The 26,015-nt window shown below is 43.8% G+C and overlaps 1 protein-coding gene across 1 annotated transcript; it reads left to right on the forward strand.

The window, feature by feature from the left end:
* The first annotated feature begins 244 nt into the window (after nt 1-244).
* TGM6 (transglutaminase 6) lies at nt 245-25,101 on the forward strand. The gene is made up of 13 exons (XM_016152470.2): nt 245-272; nt 6,996-7,169; nt 7,698-7,946; nt 8,704-8,822; nt 10,076-10,204; nt 11,643-11,820; nt 12,383-12,521; nt 14,924-15,027; nt 15,105-15,347; nt 17,559-17,900; nt 23,130-23,284; nt 23,575-23,708; nt 24,866-25,101. Exons 1-13 carry the CDS (start codon nt 245-247, stop codon nt 25,017-25,019), a joined length of 2,148 nt encoding a protein of 715 aa, XP_016007956.2. The 3' UTR covers nt 25,020-25,101.
* The last annotated feature ends 914 nt before the right edge of the window (nt 25,102-26,015 follow it).

Raw genomic sequence — 26,015 nt, forward strand, 5'->3', positions numbered from 1 at the left:
GTGGTGGGGGCTGGTTTGGTGTGTGACAGGGAAAAGGGAAACCAAGGAGGAGTTCTCAGAGCTTGAACCTATGATCCATGGTCCAGGAACACTCCTCATCTCCTAAACCCTCCAGGGGGCTTGCCAGGGCTGAGATAATTACCATCCAATAACCTCATCCCCTGCTCCTGACTCATTCCCTTTTAAAAAAAAAAAAATTGCATCCTGTTCTGGCCTGTCCCCACATAAGTCATGGCTTGACCTCATGGGCTACGGCTCCAATGTGCTCTCAGGCAAGAAGTCTCTTTCTTCACATCTCTGGGTCTTAGTTTCTGTCAGTAAAATGGAGACCTGGGCTTCTAATGGTCCTTCCACTCTGCTGTTATTACATTAGCCAATCCTATATATAAGGTAAGTGGGGTTCCTGCCTGAACAGAGGCCACCTGAGCTCAAAGTTCTGGGACCTGAGAGGTCTGTTCCTGCCCAAAAACCACTGGGGCTAATTCAGACGAAAGGCTACCTCTATACTTTCAAATGTGAGAATTGGCAAGACAATGGGCAAGTCTCCTGACACTTGTTCCAGCTTATGCCACACAGGGTCACTGTTGAACACTGGTCCTGCAACGTACCTGCTCACCCACCACAGTGGTGACTGTAGAACATCCCACATTTAGGATACATGTGTCAACTGTATAAGTTCCTACTCATGTGTTCAGTCATTATCCCAAAATCGTTATGCCAGACTAGGGCTTCCAGCCTAGATCAAGCTAGAACTAGCCTTTTCCATGAATCTCAGGCCTGAGTATTGAGACTAGACCCAGCCCAGATCATCACAAGTGGAGACCAGTTAGAAATGTTAGAAATGTCGATAAGAGAGATGTTAGTAGCTTGACCTAGGGTAGCAGTGGAGATGGAGACATGGGATTGATTTGAGGAAGGTTTCAGAAGTGGTGCCATGTAGACTGATGAAGAATTAGATAAGAGCTGTGAGAGCAAAGAAGAATCAAATAAAATTCCTTAATTTGGGCCTGAGCCCCAGGACAGATTGAATGCCATCTGCCAAGATGCGGAGGGCAGAGGTTTGGGGATGGTAGAGGTGAAGAAATCGAGAGTTATGCTCTGGGCATGTTAGATTGGATTTGCCTAGAAGACCATCAAATGGAGATTTCATGTAGATTGTTGAATGCATTGTTTGAATTTCAAAGGAGAAGTCAGAGGGGAGCTGTACACTTGAGTCATAACTGCAGCAGACCTCAATCAAGACAATTTTATCAAAATCTTCCAGTAACATTGAACCTCAAAAAGCAAGATGCTCCTTGTATAAAGGTACCCACCTCTTCCCCAGTTTCATACACCAGGCAGGGCTTGGAGGAGCCATCTTTGCCAAGCCACAAAGATCCTGTTACTCCTTACCCCAGAGAGTGGGTGCCTGGTGTCCACAGGTATATATAAGCAAAGGAAGTCCAGATAAAATCAACTCTAAGCTGACTTTCTCATGCCACCCCTTGATGTAGGAGAATCCTGTATAATTTCTGAAATTTTTCCTCACTGCAGCTGCATAAAAAATTACCCTAAGACACTAACTTAAAACAATATTGTTATTATTATTAATTATCATCACTCACAGTTCTGATGCTGGACTTGGCTCATCCAGACAGTTTCCACCCAGAATCTCCCCCTCGCTGCAGCCTGACTTCGGCTGGGGCAGAATCATCACAAAGGCTTCTTCTTTCCCATGTCTGTTGCTTAGCCTCCTCAGACATCTCTATCCTGGTCTTTCCTCTCCAGGATGGTGGTTTCCATGTCATTATACTTTATCAGGTAGATAGATGATTGATTGATGATAGTAGATGGATGGTAGATAGATAGATAGATAGATAGATAGATAGATAGATAGCATACATACATACATACATACATACATACATACATACATACATAGATGAGAGAGAGAGAGAGAGAGAGAGAGAATTCAGGGCTCCAAAGGTGCTTGTCCTGAGAGAAATCGCCGAGCAGAAGCTATATCCTGTTTATATCTTAGTATCGAAAGGTATGTGGCGTTCACATTCTGCCATATATGTTGGTGGCAGCTCTCACCCAGAATCAAAAAAAGAGGCACAGGCTCCACCTTTCAGTGGAAGGAGTTTCAATCACATTATAAGAAAAGCATGTAGGATGGAATCAATCCATCTATCATCTATGTAAATTAGTTAAGCCGTCTTTGAAAAATACAATGTTCTACATTCACCTTGTGTATTAGTCACGGTTCTTCAGAGATGTGTGTGTGCACGTGCGTGCATGTGTGTGTGTGTGGAGAGAGAGAGAGAGAGAGAGAAATCATGTAATTATGGAGCTGGCAAGTTCAAAATCTGCAGGGTAGGCTGACAGGCTAGAGACTCAAGGAAAAGTTTCAGTTCAAGTTCAGTGCAGTCTGCTGGCAGAATCCCTTCTTGCTCAGGGGTGGTCCATCTGTTCTATTAAGGCCTTCAACCAATTGGATGAGGCCCACACACATTATGAAAAGTAATCTTCTTTATTTAAATTCCATCAATTTAAATGTTAATCTCATTCAAAACACATCTTCACAGAAACATTCAGAATAATTTTGGCCAAATATCTGAACAGCCACATTCGTACATAAAATTAATCACAACGCCATGTAAGAAATAAAATGGACATTTAAAGAGCACCTGCTATATACTAAATGCTTTTCAAATATCATCTTATTAAATCTCATTATTAAAGCTGATGAAAGCCATTATTGTGCCTATTTCATGGATGAGAGAGGTTAAGTCACAGTGAAGGGCACATGGTAAGCAAGTAGCATATCTAGGATTCTGACCCAGGTCTGAGTGACTCTAAGATTTTCTACTCTAGGATCCAGGAATGAGAAAATGAGAGAAGGGAGCAGGATGAGTGAGTGACAGATTGGAAAACTGAGCAGCTTCCCAGTGGCAGTCTCAAGAACCAGGTTGAAGAGTTGAGACTCTTCTTTGGAGGAGAAGAAGCACCCCAAGGAATCATGAAAGCCAGCTCTACTCCCCAAGGTTAGAGTGGCTGCACCTCCACTGTAAACAGTTGACTGTGGCTGGTTTATAATTGTTAGATGCTGATGAAGAATAATCCTGGAGCCAGTTTCATTTCAGCTATGGTGGAAGGATGGGAAAAATTAGTTACAGGGCGTTCTTCAGAGCTCCCAGGCTGCACAGAAGATTTGGCCTTGGCCTTGGCCATGAGAGAAGGCACAGGCAAGCAGGAAAGGAGGAAGAAGTATATGGTATAAGAAAGCAGGTCCCAGAGTGACAGAAAATGACATTTGCCAAGTGCCTGCTATATGCCAAATTCCACTACACTGGATGTCATACAGAGGCAGTTTTCTTGGTTGAATCTTCCCAAGAATCCTATGGGGTAGGTGTTATCATTACCTCCAGTTTTAGATCAGGACACTGAGACTCAGAGAGGTGAGTTGACTTGCCCAAGGACATATAATAGATAGCAAAACTAGGGTCAAGAATTGCCTGGCTCCAAAGCCTGTGTTTGCTCCTTTCCATACCTCAACTACTCAAGATTTGACAATTCCTGGTCTCAGCCCTTGATCATCAGAGAGGCAGGATAGAATCCTGCTACCACCATTACTAGCTGTGTGACCTTTATCAAGTTACTTAACCTCTCTGTGCTTCTGTTTCCTCTTCTGTAAAATGAGGAGTGATAATAGTATTTACCTCATAAGAGTATTCTCAAGATTGAATGAGTTTATAAATATAAAGCATAGAGGATAGTGCCTGACTCGTGGTATTGTATATGTTAGCTATTCATCTTATTATTCTTATTATCATAGTTGGGGGCATGGTGACTTTTGCATCACCTGAAACAACCTTACCCAGCCTTTGAATTAGTGTTTGGGTATTGGAATGAAGAGGCGAATATTATTAAAGGAGGATACTAAATTTCATCCAGAAACTAGAGCTTCATGTTGAAAAGTTTAGCAGGTATGAAGTGACAACCCCAACTTGGATGTGAAAGATATGTCACATTTACTGATACTACTTAAATCAAATTCAATCTAACTTTGAGTCCTGATCCCAATGGGCTTGTTGGAAAACTCCATCCCAGTTATTGCTAAGACTCCCTCCATGTTTCAATTTCCTATTGTTGTGTAACAAACAACCCCAACACTTAGAGACTTAAAACAAAAGCTATCATTCTCTCACAAGAACCCACCATTTGGGCAGAGCTCAGCAGGTACAGTTTGTCTCTGCCTCATTCACTGTCAAGTGGGAGAGTGTGACTGGGAGCTGGAGGATTTGTTTACAAGATGGTTCACTCCCATGACTACCACTGCTAGCTGTCCACTGGGAGTTCAGTGGCCTGTAAGTTGGGGTTCTTGGTCTCTCTCTATGTGGGCTTCTCTTCACACCATGTCACTGGGTTCCAGGATCAAGCAACTCAAGAAAACCAGGCAGAAACTATATCAACTTTTATAATTTAACGTTGGAAATCACAAAGTGTCATTCTGTTTTAATCACAAGTCCTCCTAGATTCAGGGGGAAGAAATATATACCCCACCTTTTGATGAGAGGAGTATCAACATCATATAAGAAAAGTATGTGGGATGGAAGATATTATTGCAACCGTTTTTAGAAAATACACTCAGCCATTCTCCTAACCATAAGGTTATAGGAAGTTTCTAGAGTCTTTTAAAAGCCAAACATTTTGGCTGTCTCTCTCCAGACGTTGGCCTAGATGAACCACTGCTTTGCATGGACAAAGCTCATGTTGTGTTTAGAGTCTGGGACTTCTGAGTTTGTGACTCCTGTGGGGTCAAAGGTAATGGCAGCATAGCCTAAGGATTTCATACAAGTACAAACTCAAGAGCCAGATTCCCAGCTCCATCACCTATAGGCTGTGTAACTTGTAGCCTCAGTTTCCCCATTTGTGCAGTCAGGATAATAATAGTACTCCATCATATGGTTTATGAAGATTAAATGAGTTAAATATTTATAAAATATTTAGAAAAGTGCTTGGTACATAGGGAGTTTTTAAAATAGATGTATTTATTTAAATTAGTTTCAAGTATATGGTACACTGGTTAGACATCTACATTGTTTATAAAATAAGAAGTTTTATTAAATAAAACCTATCTAATAGTCCATCCAAGTATTACTGAGTATTTACTGTATGCTAGGCACCAAATAAAATAAGACCAAGAGCTGGCACCCTTGGGCAGGGAATACTCGATGATATAACTCCAATGGTTCTCAAGTGTGAAAGATTTTATTTCATATGATAGTCATATCAATATATCTCTCATCTCACATGTTATTATTACAATGTTACATTAACCGATTTTCATCTAGGGGTGGGATGTGTTCCCTCCCCTTGAACCTGAGAAGACTTTGTAACTCCCTTGACCAACAGCATACTGTTGAGGTAACAGAGTGTAACTTCTAAGGTTAAGTCATAAAAGGCATTGCAGCTTCCTCGATCTCCTGAATCACTTGCTCAGAGGGAAACCAGGTACCATGCTGTAAGGACACTTTTCAAAGCTTACTGTTTGATGTTTGAGTTATATCTGTTCTTTTGCTGGACTGTCAACTTCTTTGTGGCAGGGCTGATATATATTTCATGGACTATTGAGTCTGCAGCACCCAGCACAATGTCTGACACCTAAATAAATGAACCCCAAAAAGATGGAGGGAGAGGATGCTTTGGTTGAGACTGGATATGACACCCACCTCTTCCCTGGAGACACCGCATCCAGTTAAGACAGCCTAAATGCCATTTCCTCAAGCAAGCCTCACTTGTCACCCTTCAGACCAGGCCAGGCCCCTCTTTATATGTTCTTTCAGCTCCATGTACTTTTTCTGGACAGCATGCATCAGAATGATAATTAGTTATTTGTAGACTCACCTATTTAAGTGTCACCCTTGCTTGTCTGGGATGTAATAACTAACATTTATTGATCTCTCATTCTCGAGGCTGTAAATGACAGGCAGTTATCCCGCACATTCACTCCACAAGGTATTATTATTCCCACTCTAGTGGAAACTGAAGTACAAAGAGGTCACGCAGACAGTAATTTAATCAGTAGATGACCAAGTCAGGATTTGAATCCACACCAGTTGACCCCAGAGGCTGTGCTCACAGCCATTGAGCCACACGCCCTCACTGTGTATCCTTCCAGGGCAAGCCCACGTTTATCTTGCTCACCAGTGTATCCCCAGCGCTGGCCACTAGCCTGGCACAGAGAATATACAGCTGGTCTCAATATTCGTGGATTCCATGTTTGCCAACTGGTCTACTCTCTAAAATTTATTTTTAACTCCAAATCAATACCCTTGTCACTTTCCTGGTCATTCACAGTCATGTGCAGAATGATGAAAAATGGAGTCACTTAACATGCATGTTCCCAACTAAAGGCAAACAAGGTGATGCTCTACCTTCTTGTTTTTGCTCTCATACTATGAACAAGTGTCCTTTCATGATCTACTTAGTGCCATGTGTTTTTTCTTATTTTTTTTCTTTTTTTGTTGGGGATTTCGCTGTTTAAAATGGCCCCGAGCATAGTGCTGAGCATTGAGTAGTGTTCCTAAGCAGGGAGGCTGCGATGTGCCTCATGGAGAAAACATGTGTTAGATAAGCTTTATTCAGTTATGAATAAGAGTGCTGCTGTCCATGAGTTCAATGTTAATGAATCAACAGTATATTAAATAAGATGACTTTACACAGAAATACACACAAAGCAAGGTTATGTATTGATCAGTTAGTTGATGATGACAAAGCTGTGACCAGAGGCTCACAGGAACCAAGCCTTGTATTTCACTAGGAACAATGGTTCAGTATTCAGTAATTTGGTGTTCACAGAAACTTTATAGAATGTAATTACAGCAAATAACCAGAATCTACTGTATAGGATAAATAGTGGCTTCATGAGCAAATGACTGGTGTGTTAAAGCCAGGCGTGGATTAGAAACATGCCAAGGGGTTGGCCTCTTCTCTGTCCTCTCCCAACTCAGGGTTCAGAATCACTGCGGTGGACTGGCAGCGGCCGAGGAATGGTACTGCCCACCACACCCAGGAGTACCCAGGCCCCGAGCTGGTGGTTCGCAGGGGCCAGATGTTCACTTTCAAACTGGAGCTGAATTGCCCCCTGGACAGCAAGGAAACTCTCGTCTTCACAGTGGAGACAGGTAACAAGCTCACCAGCACCCGCCACTGGCCACAGTCAGAAACACTTGTCTCGTGACCAGAGACCCGAGTCCCTGCGGTTGTCAGCCCAGACTTCAGGGAAAGCAAGTCGCTGTAGGAGGGCCGAGCCCTGAATCCTGGAAGCTTTTAATGACAACTTTCTGGGGATGGCTGGGAATGGGATAAATAAGATGACAACTCTGGAATCCTGAGGATACCAAGGAATCCAGGGTCTTGGAGGGTACAAGCAATCATCAGGCACTTTTGGAGACCAAGCTTGTCTTTCTTGGCCAGACAGACAGACTTTGGTCTGTCACTTTCTCCTTGATCTAGGAGGTGGGTGACAGTCAGGACTGCTGAGGTGTACCCCATTCTGCCACGGGCCTCCTCGGTCAGGTCCTTCCCCTCAACAGTACCCCAGCAGCTCATGGGGTGAAGGGTACATTTCCAGGCCTATAGCTCTTCCACTTCTCTAGAGCTGAGTTTCCTAGGGGTGGGTGGGTCTCCTGATTCCCTCTCTTCTCTGCCAGGACCCCAGGCTTCTGAGGCTCTCCACACCAAAGTTGTGTTCCAGTCATCAGAGCTGGAGGCGGAGGGGGGAAATACCTGGACAGCAGTAAAGGAGGCTCAGATGAAAAACACAGTGACCGTCAGCCTCACCAGCCCTCCCAGTGCCATCATTGGCCGCTACCTGCTGAGTGCCAGGGTTTCCTCTCTCCGCAAACGCAGTGACCGGAAGCTGGGCGAGTTCGTTCTTCTTTTCAACCCATGGTGCCCAGGTAGGAGCTGCTGAGTCCAAGGCTTTCCTGGAAGCTGTCCCAGAGGAGGGCGTAGGAGGCAGGTTAATGGACAGGGAGGTGAATGCCAAAAGCTTGGTGAGAGCTCGGCCTAGGTGGAGGTGGACACCGGGCAGGGAAACCTGGTAGCTGGTGCTACAAAGAAGCCAGTGACAGAGGGACAGGAATCTGTGGTTTCTGGTGTGCACAAGCCAGTGAGCAGGGATGCGGCCTGATGGCACTAGAGGCCCCGGAGTGAGTAAGAGATGGGCTTTAGCCATCTGACAGCCTTGATTCTGTCCCAGTACTGCCACTGCCTCCCTCTGAGTCTCAGTTTCCTCATCTGTAATACAGGAATAACAGTGCCTGCTTCTTAGGGTTATGGTGAGAATTCATTGTGCTAATGCTTATAATGTATAAGCTATATTATTATAAGAGGTACTGGGGTCAGTATTCTTATTAATATTTAAGAAATGTGAAGCTGTTCTTGGCATTAGTGGGGTCACCCAAAGGCATCAGGACTCCTAAAATCCTTCAGTCATGGGCTAGTTTGGGTTGGTCACCACTTGGGGAAAGATCAGCCAGGTGGAATGGGACTTGGCTACGAGGCAGCCTGGGAGCCCAGCAAGCCCCCTCTTGGCCTCTCCTGCCCCAGTCAGCCTCCAGGCACTGTCCTGCAGCTGATCCCTGATGTAGCCCCTTCCCCAACCTGGCAAGGCCAGAGCCCCAGCCCATGCCGGGCCTGACGACTGCTTTTCAGAGGACGACGTGTTTCTGGCCTCAGAGGAGGAGAGACAGGAGTACGTGCTCAATGACAACGGGATCATCTTCCGAGGCGTGGAGAAGCGCATCCAAGCCCAAGGCTGGAACTTCGGGCAGGTCTCCAGGGGCATAGGCCAGAAGGGGGACGTAGGCTTGGACATGCAAAAAGTCAGCCCAGGAGCCCTTCTGTCTGCTCACTTCTTCCCAGGAGGGACAAGCTGTCTGACTCCTAGAGCAAATTCATTCACTCATTTATTTATTCATTCATCTACTAGTAGTTGTGTCAGGGCCTGTGCTGGGTACTTGGGAAGGCAAAATGCTTTGGATATAATTTGGAAACAGAACGGGTCAGTTCTCCTATAGAAAGATATAGCTTAGATCAGTGGTTCTCAGTCTTGAGCATGTACCAGCATCACACAGAGGACTCATTAAAACAAATGGCCGGACCCCATCCCCAGAGTGGCTGATTCAGTAGGTGAGGCCAGGTGCTGCCACTGCCGCGGGTCTGGGGCCACACGTGAGAGCCACTGACTTAGATAAATAGTCATAATACAAGGTGGGATAGGTGGAGGAAAGTCAGAGTGGTAGAGATGGAAGAAACGGAAGTTCAGAAGAGATGAAAATGCTACCTTGGGGACTGCGGAAGGCTTCATGGTCTTGGAGTGGGTGTCCAAAGTGGGGCGGGATCTGGACAGGCAGAGAGAAGAGCAGAGAGAGCAGCCTGGAAGTGGGACGTCAGGGAGTAGCTGAGGTTCTGCTACAGGAGTCCTGTCTGCCTAGGCTCCGGGTGCCCAGCTGGAAAAAGGTTGGCCGGGCAAGTTAAGGAACTTGACTGTCAGGCTGAAGAGCCTGGAAGGGGGCAGGGTGGTGGAGGAAGTGTTTGGGCTCGGCAGGGATGATACGCTGGAGAGTTTAGGATCCACCTCAGTGGTAACCACTTAGCACTCATCCCTTAATGCTATGTGGGAAAGTGAGGGTTCCCAGACCTTCCAAATTTTCAGAGACCAGAAATATTAATCCTGCAGTTTGTCAATTAATTCAAATGTAGTTTTTAAAAATCCTATCAACCAAATGTGCATGCCAGTGAGGTCGATGTGACTCCAAAGCTACAAGTTTGTCACAGCCTTTACTGTGGGGACTAGGGAGCTGTAAAGGGCTATTGAACAGGAGGAGATTTGAATAAGGTTAAACTTGTTTCTCAAGTGACTCTTTGAGAAAGGGCTTCTGAGATGAAGATGCTCTGTGGTATTCCTGGGGGGCTGATGAGACAAACTCCCTTGCACCACCCAAGCGATTAGCAGTGAGGGTCATGGGAGGATCTGGAATATGGGTGAGGATCTGGCCTCTAAACGCAGCCTCTCTGGACACAGTTTGAGGAGGACATCCTGAACATTTGCCTCTCAATCCTGGACCGAAGCCCCAGTCACCAAGACGACCCAGCCACCGATGTGTCCTGCCGCCACGACCCCATCTATGTCACCAGGGTCATCAGCGCCATGGTGAGGAGCCCCACCATCCCTGCATACGCACTCCTTTACGGATTCTGGGCCAACCCAGAGCCACACCCTATGATTTTTTCCAAGTCATCTCTTATTTTAAATTTCTATTGTGGCATAACAAACCACTTCAAAACTCAGTAGCATAAGACAACCATTTACTATGCTTACAATTTTGCAGATCAGGGACTTGGGCAGGTCACTATAAGGATGGCTTGTCTCTGCTCCAAGATGCTTCAATAGTAGAGTATCCCAATCTGAATGGCTGCAGATATCTGACATGGTTTAACAGGATCATATATCTGGGGCCTTGGTTCTGGCAGTCAGCGTTTCCTTGGTTCTTTTCCATGTAGTGTCTGCTGAAGCTGGAATGTCGAGACGGCTTGCTCAATCTCATGTCTGGCCCGGGATGGCTGGGCTGATGGAAACAGCTGAGGCTGGCCAGTCATCACTCTGTCTCTTCATGCAGCCTTTCTACGTGTCTAGGTTGGGCTTCCCCACAGCATGGCAGTCTCAGGGTAATCACACATGGCAGCTGGCTTCTCCCCAAACAACTATTCCAAAAAGAAGAAGTAGAAGCTGCCAGTTCCATAAGGCCTGGGCCTGAAAACTGGCACAGATCACTTCCACCACAGTCATTAGTCAAAGCAGTCGCAGGCCAGCCTCGATTCAGAGACAGGGTACACAGACCCACATCTCCATGGGAGGGGTGCCATTTTTAACCTGTTACATGACATAGTGCTTCCTTCTCAAACGGTAGCCAAAGGCATAGTAACTCTCTCTATAGCAAGTTTCCAAAAATGGATAAAGATGTTTTTCTCATATTTAATACTCTCAATTCTCCAAGACCTCAGAGTTTGGAGCACAGAGAATCAAAGACAGTGACCATTTCTAAACAGTAGAGCACAAAGGCCTGAGGGACAGCCGCACAGGCCCCAAGTTCAAGTCCTGAACTCCTTTTACCAACTTGTTGTGTGATTTGGGCAAGTCTCTAATCCCCTCTAAATCTGTTTTCTCATCTTAAAAAAAAAAAAAGGAAAATAGTAGAACCTACTTTACACAGGTTACTATAGTGCGTACCAAGCCTTTAGAATAGTGTCTGGCATATAGTAAGCATTTAATGAATGTTGGCTGTCTCTAATTATTACACTGCCAACAGTCTCCAAAAAAAAAAAAAAAAAATCATTTAAAACAGGAAATGCTCTAAAACCAGATAATTTTTAACAGTAGAGTATCCCAATGGAAGGTAATTGAAAATAATAAATGGTACCAAAAAGTAGGTATTTTAAGACAGCAGGTGGCCCCAATTTTCAGACAGTTTAACGGCAAGGGGTAGCCCCAAATGACTGGGTGGTCCAAAGTTAGAGATGACTTTATGATGGCAAGGTTCCTACAGAGGGGAGCCCTACCTTGTGGTGGACCTGTGCCTTCCTCTGCCCAGGTGAACAGCAACAATGACCGGGGCGTGGTTCAAGGCCAGTGGCAGGGCAAGTACGGCGGCGGTACCAGCCCACTGCACTGGCGTGGCAGCGTAGCCATTCTGCACAAGTGGTTCAAGGGCAGGTTCAAGCCAGTCAAATATGGCCAATGCTGGGTCTTCGCTGGAGTCATGTGCACAGGTACCCAGGGAAAGAAGTTTCCCACTCCGCCCACCAGTCCCCCTCATTTGTACTCATTTGTATATATTTGCATAGAGCTGCTTCTTCCCCCCTTCTCAGAAAAAAAAAAAAAAAAAAACCTAGTCTTTCTTTCATCGGTGATGGGAAAATGAGAGAAACCAGATAGTTCATCCATGTGGTTTTTGATCATTTATTTTACAGAAGGAGTCCCACCACCCTCTGCCTGAAGCTCACTGAGCGCTCCTGGGCAAGTCCTGTGGCCCCGAGGCCTCCTGTTCCCTTGAGCTATTACATAGCTGTTAGATGCCTTCCAAAGTCCTGCCAGCCTCTCAGCCTGTCTATTCAAATAGGGGTGGCAGTAGTGTCTCCAGAAATCCCTAGAGAGAACGTACAGAAGATGACAGTGTTTCTGAGAGTGGAGACAGAAGTCTCGGCCCTGACAAAGTAGACAGACAAAGACAGGAAGGGGGTTATGAACAGAAATGAGGCGGGGAGGCAAGGCCCATCCCAAGTCCAGCATCCTGGCCGACTCCTGAAGCCTCTCCAGCCTCCTGTTCTTCAGTCCTCAGGTGCTTGGGGATCGCCACACGGGTCGTGTCCAACTTTAACTCGGCCCATGACACAGACAGGAACTTGAGTGTGGACAAATATGTGGACTCCTTTGGGCGGACCCTGGAGGACCTGACAGAAGACAGCATGTGGTAGGTCCTAAGCCCGCTGGGTCCCAAGGGCTCCCTGAGGTAGACCCGGATCTGGAACCCAGCTCTCCTGAGTTGGAGCCAGTTCTGGAAGGAGTAAGAGGCACCTTGCAGAGGGAGTGGGTAGCCCCAGGCAGGGCAACTCCTCTTCTGTGAATCAGGGGGGTTTGGACACATGACTCAGAGATCAAGACTGGGGCTCAAGATCTGATGCCTTGAATTCCCTGTCCTCCCCTCTGTGGACTGCAGCCCTCCTGAGAGTCCTGTGATGGAGAGGCCTGGATTCCCTCTGCAGAGTTACCTCTGTATCGTGCTTCTGCTTCTTTCAGCTACCTGCTATATGTCTCAGGTGGAAAAGTCTCCTTTCTCTGTTCAAACAAGACTTTGCACAAAGCTTTTAAAAATTAAGTCTATTTTTAAAATAGGAAATACATTCATGTGCTTTATATTCCAAAGGCACAAAATATGTCACAGTGCTATCTCCCTCCTGCCCACTTCCAGCCTCCCTGTCCTCCTCCTTGGGGCAGCACTGTGACTAGCTTCTTCCATCTCTTTCCAGAGTGGGGCCCTGAAGACACAGGAACATACACATACAGAATTCCCTTGCACCCCTGCTTTTAGCATCAGCAGCATAATGTAATACGGGCATACCTCATCTTATTGCACTTTGCTTTATTGCACTTCAAAGATGTTGTGTTTTTCACAAATTGAAGGCAAGAATGCTCAGAGGAGTCCACGTATTTGTCTGTTTGCTGGTTGAGGGTCACCAGCAAAAAGATCACAACTCACTTTATTGCAATATTTGCTTTATTGCAATGGTCTGGAACCAAACCTGCAATATCTCCAAGGTATCCCAGTATTGTTCATCTTCTTATTCATTTAACAATTTCATATCAGTATTTTCAATTTTCTTTATTTTTGTAGTGTATAAAATAATATTAAACTCGGCGAGCACCTAGTCTATGCTAGGCCCATTTGTAAGTGGTAGACATACACTCACTCATGTATTCCTCCAAACAACCTTGTGAGCAAGCTAGTACTTTCCCTTTTTGCAGATGAGGAAACTGAGGCTAAGTAATTGGCCTAAGGCCCACAGGCAGTGAGTAGAAGAGCCAGAGGTATGAACCTGGTCAGCCTTTCAACTGCATGGAAGAACCATAGTTTATCTAACCATCTCACATGGATGGACCAAATGGTTGCCTTTACAAACAAGGCTTCAGTGAATAATCTTGTCCAAATGTCTGTTCATATATGTGCGAGTTGTCACATAATCCAACTTTCTAAAGAGGAGGGGTAGCTGTGAAAAGCATACAATACAGAACACAGACAGTCTCAGCAACCATGTTCCTAGATTGTCCTCGCCACCCCCAGGGAGCGTGCCCAGGAGCTCGTCTGCCAGCCCTTCTCTAGCCTCAGACCACCTCTCTGCATCTCTTCTCTCCTTTCCTTCTCTTTTGCTTCTCTTCACTCTATGTCCCTGCAGGAGCATGACAAAAATTACACCCTCCTTTCCTCATGCAGAATGGACAGGCATTTTTTTTGGATTTGGTGGCCTCTGTCACCATGGAAGTGCCACTATCCTCCCTTTTACTTCCAAATGCTTATCAAGGTATTTTTCCCAAACAAAAACCATTACTTTCCTAAGAGGAGTTCGGAGACCAGATGTCAAGGTGCCAAGTAACGCCAACCACAGTTTCTCTCTGCTGCTTGCTTAGTGGATGACTTTGTGTCACTTTTCCTAGTTTCGTATTCTCATCTTTAACATAGAAAACAAAATAAAAGCTGAACTTTATATCAAGGCCTACAGAACGCCACATAATCTAAACATTGCCTACACGGTTTGCTTGCTGTAGCTCAAGGACACTTACATATTTTCCGTCCCTTAAATATGCTAAGGTTTTCTTGTCTTAAGAGCCCTTGCACGTGCTGTTCCTTCTGCCTGGAACATCATTCTCTTCACTCTTCCAATAGCTAATTCTTTCTCTTTTAAATCTCATCTTAGATGCCATTTACCTGGAATAGATTTCCAGCAGTTGTTCTCTATCTCAAGCCTCTTTCTTTACAGCAGTTACCTACTTACATTTGTTTTATTTATCTGCTTACTTAATTTTGCCTGTCTCTTCATCTGTCTTTTTTGGAAAAATGTGAGCTGCAAGAGGGCAAGGATCTTATGTATTATTTGAAGTTGTATTTCTCATACCTTAAACAACAGGTTCTTGATATTTATACACATTCACACACACAATATATGCTCATCAACATAGTTGAATGAATGGTTCACAAGATTCAGCCACAGCTCTGTTGCAGAGTACCAGCCCAGGGTCTGGCCTGCTCTAGGAACGGCCCCTCCCATAAGCCCCTGTGCTGACTATAAGCCACCTTGCTCCATCCTCTCTCTGTGGCAGGAATTTTCATGTCTGGAATGAGAGCTGGTTTGCCCGGCAGGACTTGGGCTCCTCTTACAATGGCTGGCAGGTTCTGGATGCCACTCCCCAGGAGGAGAGCGAAGGTATGGGCTCAGCCGGGTGGGTCCCAGACCCCCACTTTTCCTCGCCCATGCTGCTCATGCCCACCCCTCCTGCCCAGGAGTGTTCCGGTGTGGCCCAGCCTCAGTCACTGCCATCCGTGAAGGCGACGTGCACCTGGCCCACGACGGCCCCTTTGTGTTTGCGGAGGTCAACGCAGATTACGTCACCTGGCTCTGGAATGAGGATGAAAGCCGGGAGCGTGTATACTCAGACACAAAGAAGATTGGGAGGTGCATCAGCACCAAAGCAGTAGGCAGCGATTCCCGTGTGGACATCACCAGCCTCTACAAGTATCCGGAAGGTAAGGGCAACATGGCGGCCTCCATTAGCCTCCCCCGGTGACCTGTCTGCTATAAGAGGTACAACAGCAGGTGGCCAGGGCCAAACCCTCTCCCGTTTGTTATGGTGGGATAGCTTCATTCAGCACTGTCTTTGTGCTTTGAGTCATGTGTCTTTAGCTACTATTAATAGCATCCTCTGTTTGCTAAAAAGATTTCCCGCATCTAATAATAATAAAACTTTCATTTCCTTGCACACTTATCACTTACCAGGCACAGTACAAGGTATGTTCACATATGATAAAAATTACCACTAATAATACTGATGATAGTAGCAGGTTTTATTTATTGAACACCTAGGATACATAGCACTGTGGCCCAGTGCAAAGTAATAATAGTAATAATAATAATAATTAATAATAATAATAGCATCTCCTGTTTATTATCTGCCTAGGCCTATGCCATAGTCACTAATTTGTGGTCATCAGTTTATTAAAGAGCCTGTACTTGATGGGATGCAATTTTTACTATACGTACTGCTGAAGCGAGCACCTGATGGGATACAAAAGCAGAACAGGTGCACCTTTTCCATCAGCTGCCTCCGGCTACAAACTTAAGAGTTGCCCTTTCCTACCGAATAATAGGTCCCTTCGCAATACGTGATCTGATTCACATATTTTTAGACATCTCTGCTTGTTAAAACAATGTTATTCAAACTATTCAAACTATGTTATTTAATGTTATTCAAACTAGAGGCTGTTTGTCTCCTCCCCTCCCGTGAGCACAAGCTAGAGACGGGGCTGAGGGAGGGTGCTGTCAGGAGGAGCACAGCCACTCTGGACACCTCTGTCCCTCCGTGGTCTACTCTCTAGCAGAGTGGTTTGCAGCTCTGGCGCACATTGGAATCAGCTGGGGTGCTGTTTTAGTTACATAGATTAAACAACAATTATTTATTTGCCCAGGATTCTGTGTGTCAGCAATTTCAGCCATGCTCAGCTGAGATGGCTTATCTGCTCCACATGCTGTCAGCTGGGATCTCGCATTGTTCTCAGTGCCTTGCCTGTGGGTCTCTTGTCCTCACTTTACAAATAGAAAAACTGAGGTCAAAGGTGCTAAGTAATGATGATAATAATAATGATGATGATAAATGCTAACAATATCTGGTGGCAAAATGACATGACAATGAGGCCATCTACATGGTGGTTGAATGGGGAGAAGAGGGAAGATTCTGGAGATCAGTGAGGATGCTCAGCAGGCCTTGGTGACTGATCAGTTGTGGGTGGTGAAGGTGAGGGAAGAGTCAAGGATACCCCCAGTTTTTGACTTATACACTGGGTGAATGGTGAAACTATTTGCTGAGTGAATCAGTGGGTGAATGTGGAGCCATTTGCTGAGATGAAGAATGCTGTAGGACTAAAGATAGCTTGTTTGGCTGGATTTGAGCACCTATGGGACATCCTGTGGGGCTCAGGGGTGGAGGACAGAGGCTATCTATTTAACTGCATTGGTCTGGTGGTCAAAAAAGTGGTCTGTGCTAGCAATAGAGAAAATGGGAGATCAGGAGTCCTAAACTCACATGCTTATGGGAGCCTGGAAGATGGGACCCTGTGAGTGCAATAGGCCAGTGGGTGGAGACCATGGAGAACTGGAGAGTACATTTCCATCCAGAGAGAGCACCCATTACTCAGCTCTAGAGCATTGCTGCCACATAGAGAGGAATGAGAACATGATTAAGAGCATGGAATCTGGACCCAGACAGCCTGGGTTCAAATCCCAGTTCCTTCACAAGCTGCTTTACTTCTCTGTGCCTTGAGTTCTCGATCTGTAAAATGAGGATACTACTAGTAACTACTTCCTAGGGGAGAAAATATGGCACGTAGAGCTGTAGTGCCTGGCACATAGTTTACAGAAGTGTCAGCTATCATGATCACATGAGACTTCTGACGCAGTTGCCAGAGAGGCTGCAAATCTATATTATGTGAAATTTCTTATCTGAAGTCGTTGACAACTGCTTAAAAAGTTATTTACATAGTCCCAGAACCAAACAATGTATGTGGCAGAAATCTGCATATGGGTCTTGAGCTACTGACTTGAGACCTCCAATAGCCATGGTAAATTACCGTGGTGGTAGAGTGGTGGTTTTGTCTAGAGGAGAAGGGAAATGAAAAGAGATGGCCCTGGGGTGGGCAGAGGAGGAAGAGGGTGCCTGCCTTACAATGTGTGATGCACTGCAGGGTCCAGGAAGGAGAGGCAGGTGTACAGCAAAGCTGTGAGGAAGCTGTTCAGCGTGGAAGCCTCTGGGAGGAGGACCCGGGTCCGCAGGGGTGGCGGCCGTGGTGTCTGGCGTGATGATCTCCTGGAGCCCGCCACCAAGCCCAGCATCACTGGCAAGTTCAAGGTCCTGGAGCCACCCATGCTGGGCCACAACCTGAAGCTGGCCCTGTGCTTGACCAACCTCACCTCCAAAGCCCAGCGGGTCCGAGTCAACCTGAGTGGTGCCACCATCCTCTACACCCGCAGGCCGGTGGCAGAGATCCTGCACGAATCTCACACAGTGCGGCTGGGGTCGAAAGAAGGTAGGAAGGCCTCTTCTTGGGGGGAACTGGCCAGCCTGACCCCTTTTCCAGGAGGGTTAGGAATAGGGCTTTAACTTCCCAAGATCTTACATTCATTCTCAGGAAAGAAGGGGATATTCATGAGGATTTGCTCAGTGCCTTGCCTCTTGTCCCCACTTTACAGGTGAGAAAACTGAGCAAAAAGGTGCGAAACAATGAGAATAGAAATAAAAGTCCACAATCATCTGGTGGCAAACTGACCTGAAAGTGAAATGACTTATAGTCTTTATTTATCCAAATTAGTATGAATATTTATGCACAGAATAAATACTTGCTGTGAGCATTTCAGAATATCTGGAATATGCCTGTGTTACCTTCCTAAAATCCAACTGTTCTGCATGATGGCGGGGGACCAGTAAAAGGTGTTTATTAAGTGTTTACGTGTTCCAGGCCTATCCTGGGAATTTTACAGGAATTGGGATACTACCACTAGCTCAATTTCTTGGAGGAGGAAATTCACACCCATAAAGGTGAACTCACAACTTCAGAATTCCATAGTATGTGTAGGGGCAGGATTCAAACCAGTCTGGCCTTAGAGCACTCCTAAGAGTCCACAGAAAGGAAGGAGCACAACCAGGGTACAAAGGCAGGAATGTTGGACCACAGGGCAAATTTACTCAGCTGATTCCGTTGCCTGACTGCAGGCCTTGGAGTGGTGCTAATGGTACTAAAGGTGCCAATGGTACTAAAGGTGCCAATGGTACATTTGCCTGAAATGCACCCTTGGTATTTCCAACCAAAGTAGAATGACTTCAATCCTTTGAAGGTTTTTATATAATTTTAAGTGAATTTATTCCAACTGCTTTTGAAAAGAATATTTCAAAGATCTTTTTTCACAATCTTTAAACACATAGCACTTTATATAGGATTTACTAAAGGTTTCCTATTTGATTACTCTCCTTCCTTTTCTTATTCTCGCCCTCCCTCCTTCTCTCCCTCTCTGTCTCTCTATCTCCCCTCCCCTCCTCCCCTCTGACTCCTCCATCTATCTATCTATCTATCTATCTATCTATCTATCTATCTCTTCACATACCTTCTGAATTCTAAGGATTCAATTAAACAAAGAAATTGGTCCTCCGGGCCAGTTTGTGGTAAGTGAAGCTTTTGTATTTTGACAGGACATGAAAACGTGTGAAAGAGGTGTCACTTAATTTTCACAAAATCTAAATCACAAATGACACTTTATAATGAAATATTAAAATATATTTTCTCCTGTTTTTTAGCAATTTTTTTTCATATTGAAAGTAATACGGATTCATTAAAGACTTAAAGCACACAGAGAGATTACCTATCATCCTGCCGCCCACCTACAAATTAACATATTTTCCTTCCAAATTTTTAATGCCTGCTTGCTTTTCAAAAAACACAGTTCTAATTGTATTGCAAATACTCATTAGTGCCTGCTCTTTCATTTTACACTGTAATTTAAAATTTTTATAAGCACTTCATTAAACATCATTTTAATAGATGTATAATCTTTAAATAAATATATAGTGACTTATTTCATCTTTTCCCTTCTTTTGGGTAGTTATCAGCTTATTGCTGTTTTTAAAAAGACACTAACGTAAACATCTTGGTGCAAAAATCCCCTTTCTCTTGATTTTGGACTGTTTTGTTAGAATAGATTCATTCACAAAAATGAAATTACTGAGCCACATGATATGACTATTAAAATACACGATTTATTAAAATTTATCACTTTTTAACTAGTAGACTTTTTTTTAGCAGTTTTAGGTTTACAGAAAAGTTGAATAGAAAGTACAGAGGGTTCCTATATACCCCTCACCACCTCCCACCTTCCCCTGTTATTAACATCTTGCATTAGTGTGGCCCATGTATTACAACCGATGAGCTAATAATGATAGGTTATTTTTAACTGAAGTTCATAGTTTACATTAGGGTTCACTCTATTGTACATTCTATGGGGTTTTTTTAAGGATTTGTATTAAAATATAGCTAACATGCAATATTGTATTGGTTTCAGGTGCACACCATAGTAATCCAGCATTTATATACCTAAAGAAGTGCTCACCATAAGTCAGTAACCATCTGACACCATACAATGCTATCATAATATTATTGACTATATTCCCTATGCTATATATTATATCCCCATGACTTATTTGTTTTATACCTGAAATTTGAATCTGTTACCCCCTTTTACTTTCTCTCCTCCCCTTTTTTAAAGTTTACAATTACAGTTGACATTCAATTTTGTGTTATATTAGTTTTAGTTGTACGGCATAGTGGTTAGACATTTATATAATTTACAAAGTGATCCCCCTGACTAGTCTAGTAACCACCTGGCACTATATGTAGTTATTTCCATATTGTTGACTATATTCTCTTTGCTTTACTTTACATCCCTATGACTATTTTGTAACTACCAATTTGTACTTCTTAATCCCTTCACTTTTTTCATCAAACCCCCTCCCACCTGACAGCCATCAGCGTGTTCCTTGCATCTGCGAATCTCTTTCTGTTTTGTGTTCATTTATTCTTTAGATTCCACATATAAGTGAGATCATATGGTATTTGTTCTCTTCTGACTTATTTCGCTTAGCGTAGTACCTCCCAGGTCCATCACTGTTGTTGCAAATGGTTATATTTTATTCCTTTTTTATGGCCAAATAATATTCCATTGTATATATGTACCACTTCTTCTTTATCCAGTCTTCTATTGCTGGGTACTCAGTTTGCTTCCATATCTTGACTATTTTAAATAATACTGCAATGAACATAGGGGTTCACTTTTTTTTTTTTCAAATTAGTGTTTTGGTTTTCTTCAGATAAATACCCAGAAGCAGAATCACTGGGTCATAAGGTAGTTCTGTTTTTAATTTTTTGAGGAACCTCCATATGTTTTCCACAGTGGCTGCACCAATTTACAATCCCAACAGTGCACAAGGGCTTCCTTTTCTCCACATCCTCACAAACACCTTGTTTGTTGATTTATTGATGTTTGGCATTCTGGCAGATGTGAGGTGATATCTTATTGCCATTTAAATTTGCATTTCTCTGATGATTAGTTATATTGAGCATCTTTTCATATATCTATTGATCATCTGTATGTCCTTCTTTTGTTTCTGTTGCCCAAAGCAACATATCAGAATATTACTAAGAGCAATGTCAGAGAGTTTAGTGCCTATGTTTTCTTCTAGGAGTTTTATGGTTTGGGGTCTGTAGGTCTGACAAATGAATAGTGACATGTATCAACCACTAGAGTATCATACAAAATAATTTCACTGCCCTAAAATTCCATTTTTTTTTTATCTATTCACTTCTCCCTCCCTCTCCTTGAACCCCTGGCAACCGCTTACTAGCTCCGTAGTTTTGCCTTTTTGAGAATTTCTTATCATTGGAATCATACAGCCTTTCCAAATTGGCTTTTTTCACTTAGAAATATGTACTTAAGATTCCTCTGTGTTTTTTTTTGTGGCTTGATAACTTTTCTTTTTTAGTGCCGGGTAATATTCCATATGTGGATGTACCACAGCTTATTTATCCATTCTCATTCTCTTAACAGTGTCTTTTACAAAGCAGAAGTTTTAAATTTTAGTGAAGTCCAACTTGTCAATTTTTTCTTTCATAGACTGCCTTTGGTTTTGTATCTAAAAAGTCATCATCACACCCAAGATCTCTAGATTTTCTCCTATGTTATCTTCTAGGAGTTTTATTGTTTTGCATTTTACATTTAGGCTTATGATCCATTTGTAATGGGTATAATGCTTGTGTCTAGGTTTATTTGTTTGTTTACAATTAATCTAGCACAATTTATTAAAAAGACTATCTTTTCTTCATTTTATTTCCTTTGCTCCTTTGTCAAAGATCAGTTGATTATATTTGTGTGAGGCTATTTCTGGGCTCTAGTCTATTCTGTTGATGCAGTTGTTGATTTTTTCACCAATACCACACAGTTTTGATTATTGTAGCTTTATAATAAGTCTTGAAGTCAAGTGGTGTCAGTCCTCTGATGTTGTTCTTCTCCTTTAAACTTCCCCTTCAATCTTTAGAATCAGTTTTTCAATATCCATGAAATAACTTGCTGGGATTTTGATGGGATTGATTTGAATACAGATCACTTTGGAAAGAACTGACATCTTGATAATATTGATTCTTCCTATCCATGAACATGGAATCTCTCTCCATTTATTTAGTTCTTTTTTGATTTTTTTCATCACAGTTTTATAGTATTCCTCATATAGATCTTGTACATATTTTGTTAAATTAATGCCTAAGTATTTCATTTGAGAGATGCTAATATAAGTGATATTGTGTTTTTAATTTCAAATCCCACTTCATTGCCGGTATATAGGAATGTTATTGACTTTTGTATATTAATCTTATATCCTGTGATCACTTATTAGCTCCAGGATTTTTGTGTTGTTCTTTCAGATCTTCTACATAGATGATCATGTCATCTGTGAACAATGAGATTTAGTTCTTTCTTCCCAATCAATATACTTTACATATATTTTTTATTTAGTGGTCAGAAAAAAATGACAGACATATATAGTCTGTGATGACCCATACTCACAAGAAGAGAATACATAGGCAGAATGTTTGTGGCTGATAAGAGTGAAAGAGACAGAGATAGCCAGGACCACGGGAGCTCAGAATGCAGAGAGCGCTAGATCACTGGGTTGGGCGTCAGTGAAGGTTTTTCGCAGCTGGTCAAGCTAATTGGGACCAGGCCTGGATGGGGAAGGTGCATTTGGAGAAGCCACCAGGTAATTGGGCTCCTCCCTGGATTGGAAGCTTGAGGCAAGTCTTCTGCCTCCCTCTTCTCTGCACCTAGCACATAGTCGGTGCTCAGTAAACAGTGAGTGAATCCCTTATTGGACGAATGGATGATAGAATGAGAGATTTCCATCTGGAATGATTAAGGAAAGTTTAAACACATCTCCAAGATCTCTTGAAGAGACAATCTGGTGTCATGATAGCTGACTAGCCTGAATTTGAATCCTACCTCATTTTAGCTCCTTGATTTACATGCTATGTGACATTGGACAAGAAATTGCCCTCTCTGAGCCTTAGGTTTTTTCATCTGTGAACCGTTGATAATAATCCCTGCCTCAGATTGGTTGCAAGGACCAGAGAGAGTATGAATTGAACCTTCTTTTCTTCTTTCTCGGTTCCACTGACAAAAAATATTGGATCCCCAACTCCCGCCTCTGCTTTCTTTTCCAGAGAAAAAGATCCCAATCACAATATCTTACTCTCAATATAAAAAAGACCTGACAGAGGACAAGAAGATTCTGTTGGCTGCCATGTGCCTTGTCACCAAAGGAGAAAAGCTCTTGGTAGAGAAAGACATCACTCTGGAGGACTTCATCAACATCAAGGTGACTCCTGTCTGTATCTACCACGCTGTTCCTAGCAAGGCCCCTTCAGAGCTGAGGGAGGAAATCATAAGCTGGGGATTTTGTGCTTCTAGCTCTAGCTTCAACTCTCAAGGGTGGGGAGAAGTGGTATGGATGCAGGTGGATGGATATAATAATGGAACTCAGTAATGGGGTATGTGGAAGCAAGGGGTAGATATGATTTTGCCCCATCCTCTGACCCAACCAAAACCATGGGTTTCCTAGGAGAATGGGAACAAGGAGGGATGATTTATGGGGTATTGCCTCTTCAGGTGCTGGGCCCAGCCATGGTGGGGGTGGCAGTTGCGGTGGAAGTGATGGTGGTCAACCCCCTCTTGGAGAAAGTGGAGCACTGTATGCTGATAGTGGAGGGCAGCGGCCTTATCCAGGGACAGCTCAGCATTGAGTAAGTGCCAGCCTGGGTGTAGTGGGGACATGGGCTCTGCCTTCCTTATAAGATGAGCCATAGAGAACCTGTTGACAGGGATTGGGTGTAAAGGTGATATTCTGGACTACCAGGAACTAGCCCACTGTTTAAACACAACAGCCTTCAATCATTTATTCATTTATTTAATAATTAATTTAATCATATAACTCATCCACTCACTATTCGCTCATTCATTCATATTTTCATTCATTTATTTATTTACTTATTTATTAGCTCACTCTTTTTTTCATGTTTTCACTCATTCATTCACTTATTCATTTATCTACTCATTTCGGTTTTGACAGGTTTATTCAAACACTCAGTCTTTAATTTGCTCACTCATTCCATATTCATTCATTCACTCATTTATTTATGCATTCACTCACTAAGTCACACATGTTCCATTCATACATTTATTTACTTATTTGTTCTCAATGATTCACAAATTCATTCTTTCATTCATTCACTCACTCACTCACATGGTCCTTGATCATACTGACCTATGCTCTGAGCTTCATGTCTACTGTTGGGAATACCAAGATGGAAAAATAAAGTTCTGCCTAGGTAAAGGATCTCAGAGACAGATGCCCTTTCAAATGAGGATGGTGTGATTGTGCAGAGGGATGACTTCCCAAGGTTTAGGGGATCAGAGGCAGCCCTCAAGTGGGGGTAAAGTAGGTCCAGGAAGAAGCCACAGTGGAGCTGATATTTGAGCTAGGCCTTAAATGATAAATTGAGCAGATTTGGGGTATCAAGAAGGATGGAAGTCTTTGCAGTCAGAGGTATCCACGGCTGACGTAGTCAGGGAAGGTCTCCTGGAAGAAGAGAAACTTGGTCTGGGCCTTAAGTGTGATTGAAGTGAGAGGACATCCTAGGTGGGAGGAACAGTGCAGGCAAAAGCCCAAAGGGAAGAAGCCTAAGATATATTCAGGGCATAAGGAGAATAGCCTGGTGGTTGAAAAGAGTGAGGTGTTGGAGAAGGGGACATTAAGCTGGAAGCATACTGACAAGCCTTGAGTGTCAAGCTACAAGGTATGACTTGATCGCAAGGGCTCTGGAGAGCCAGGGACTGGCAGGCCAGGTTCAGGAATGAGAGAAGGTTGATGGTCCGCCTTTTCTCTTTCCTGTTTCTGCAGTGTGCCCAGCCTAGAGCCCCAGGAGAAGACCTTGGTTCAGTTCAACATCACTCCCTCCAAGAGTGGCCCAAGGCAGCTGCAGGTGGACTTTGTCAGCCCCCACTTCTCAGACATCAAGGGATTTGTGATCATCCATGTGGCCACAGCCAAGTGATGGGCCACAAGGGACTGAGAGGGAAAGAGGTGGCTCCATTCCCCTCCTGACTACCTCCTTACCCCTCCCATGTGGGAGCCAGAGGCCCGGGTTCCAGCCTTGCTTCAGCTTCTGCCCCACTCTGTGAACTTGGGCAAGCCCCTTCCCCTCTTGGACCTCGGTTTCCCCATCTGTAAAATAATATTATACCCAATAATCCTTAAACTTTTAGACAATGATGGATGATGTATGGAGCCTCTGCCACCTTCATCTTATCACCCTTGTTGCTGGGAGACTGACAGACTAAGCATTGGAGTAACCCAAGCCCATGAACCATTGCCACCTCCTGCCAGACAGATCACTGTCACCCTAGCTGACCCCTGGGCTCTCCTTGCTTCTCTCTCAGCTCTTCAATGCTCTGACCACATCCATACCCAAGAATCTCCCCCCAGCTCTGACAGAGAACCCAAGAGTTTTAAAGCTGAAACCTAAACATTCCTCAACACTCCCATTTTACATAGAGGGAAGAGCCTTGCTTACAGACACAGGAAACTAGTGGCAGATTGGGGCCTGTGTGCATGCCATTTACACCATCTAAGTTTTAACCTAAAATCATATTCCCGAAAAGCATTAGATTTGAAGAGCTGGGAGATTTTCCCTCAGTGAAAAAACAAGCTCAGCATATGAGGGGCTATTTCTTTCTGGGAGAAGTTGAAGGTACAGAAGGAGCCATCAAGACTGGATTGCATTTGAGGATACAGCCCCAAATCTGATCTAGTTATGGTCATCAGGGATTTTATACAACCAGCCCAGTGTTGATATACTTCTTTGAAGAACATCCCCCCAGCTTACACTATGCACAATCACGCTCTTAGCATCAAACAGGACAGAAACTTCTGGAATGATGACCAGAGTAGAGACCACCAGTCCCTGAAGATACCTGCACCAGACATGGAAATCAGCTCCAAAATGTTCTAGACAGCCAAAGGAATTATAACTAATCATACAAATGAGGAA

Source organism: Rousettus aegyptiacus, unplaced genomic scaffold (assembly GCF_014176215.1).
Source record: "Rousettus aegyptiacus isolate mRouAeg1 unplaced genomic scaffold, mRouAeg1.p scaffold_m13_p_12, whole genome shotgun sequence".
Classification (NCBI taxonomy): Eukaryota; Metazoa; Chordata; class Mammalia; order Chiroptera; family Pteropodidae; genus Rousettus; species Rousettus aegyptiacus.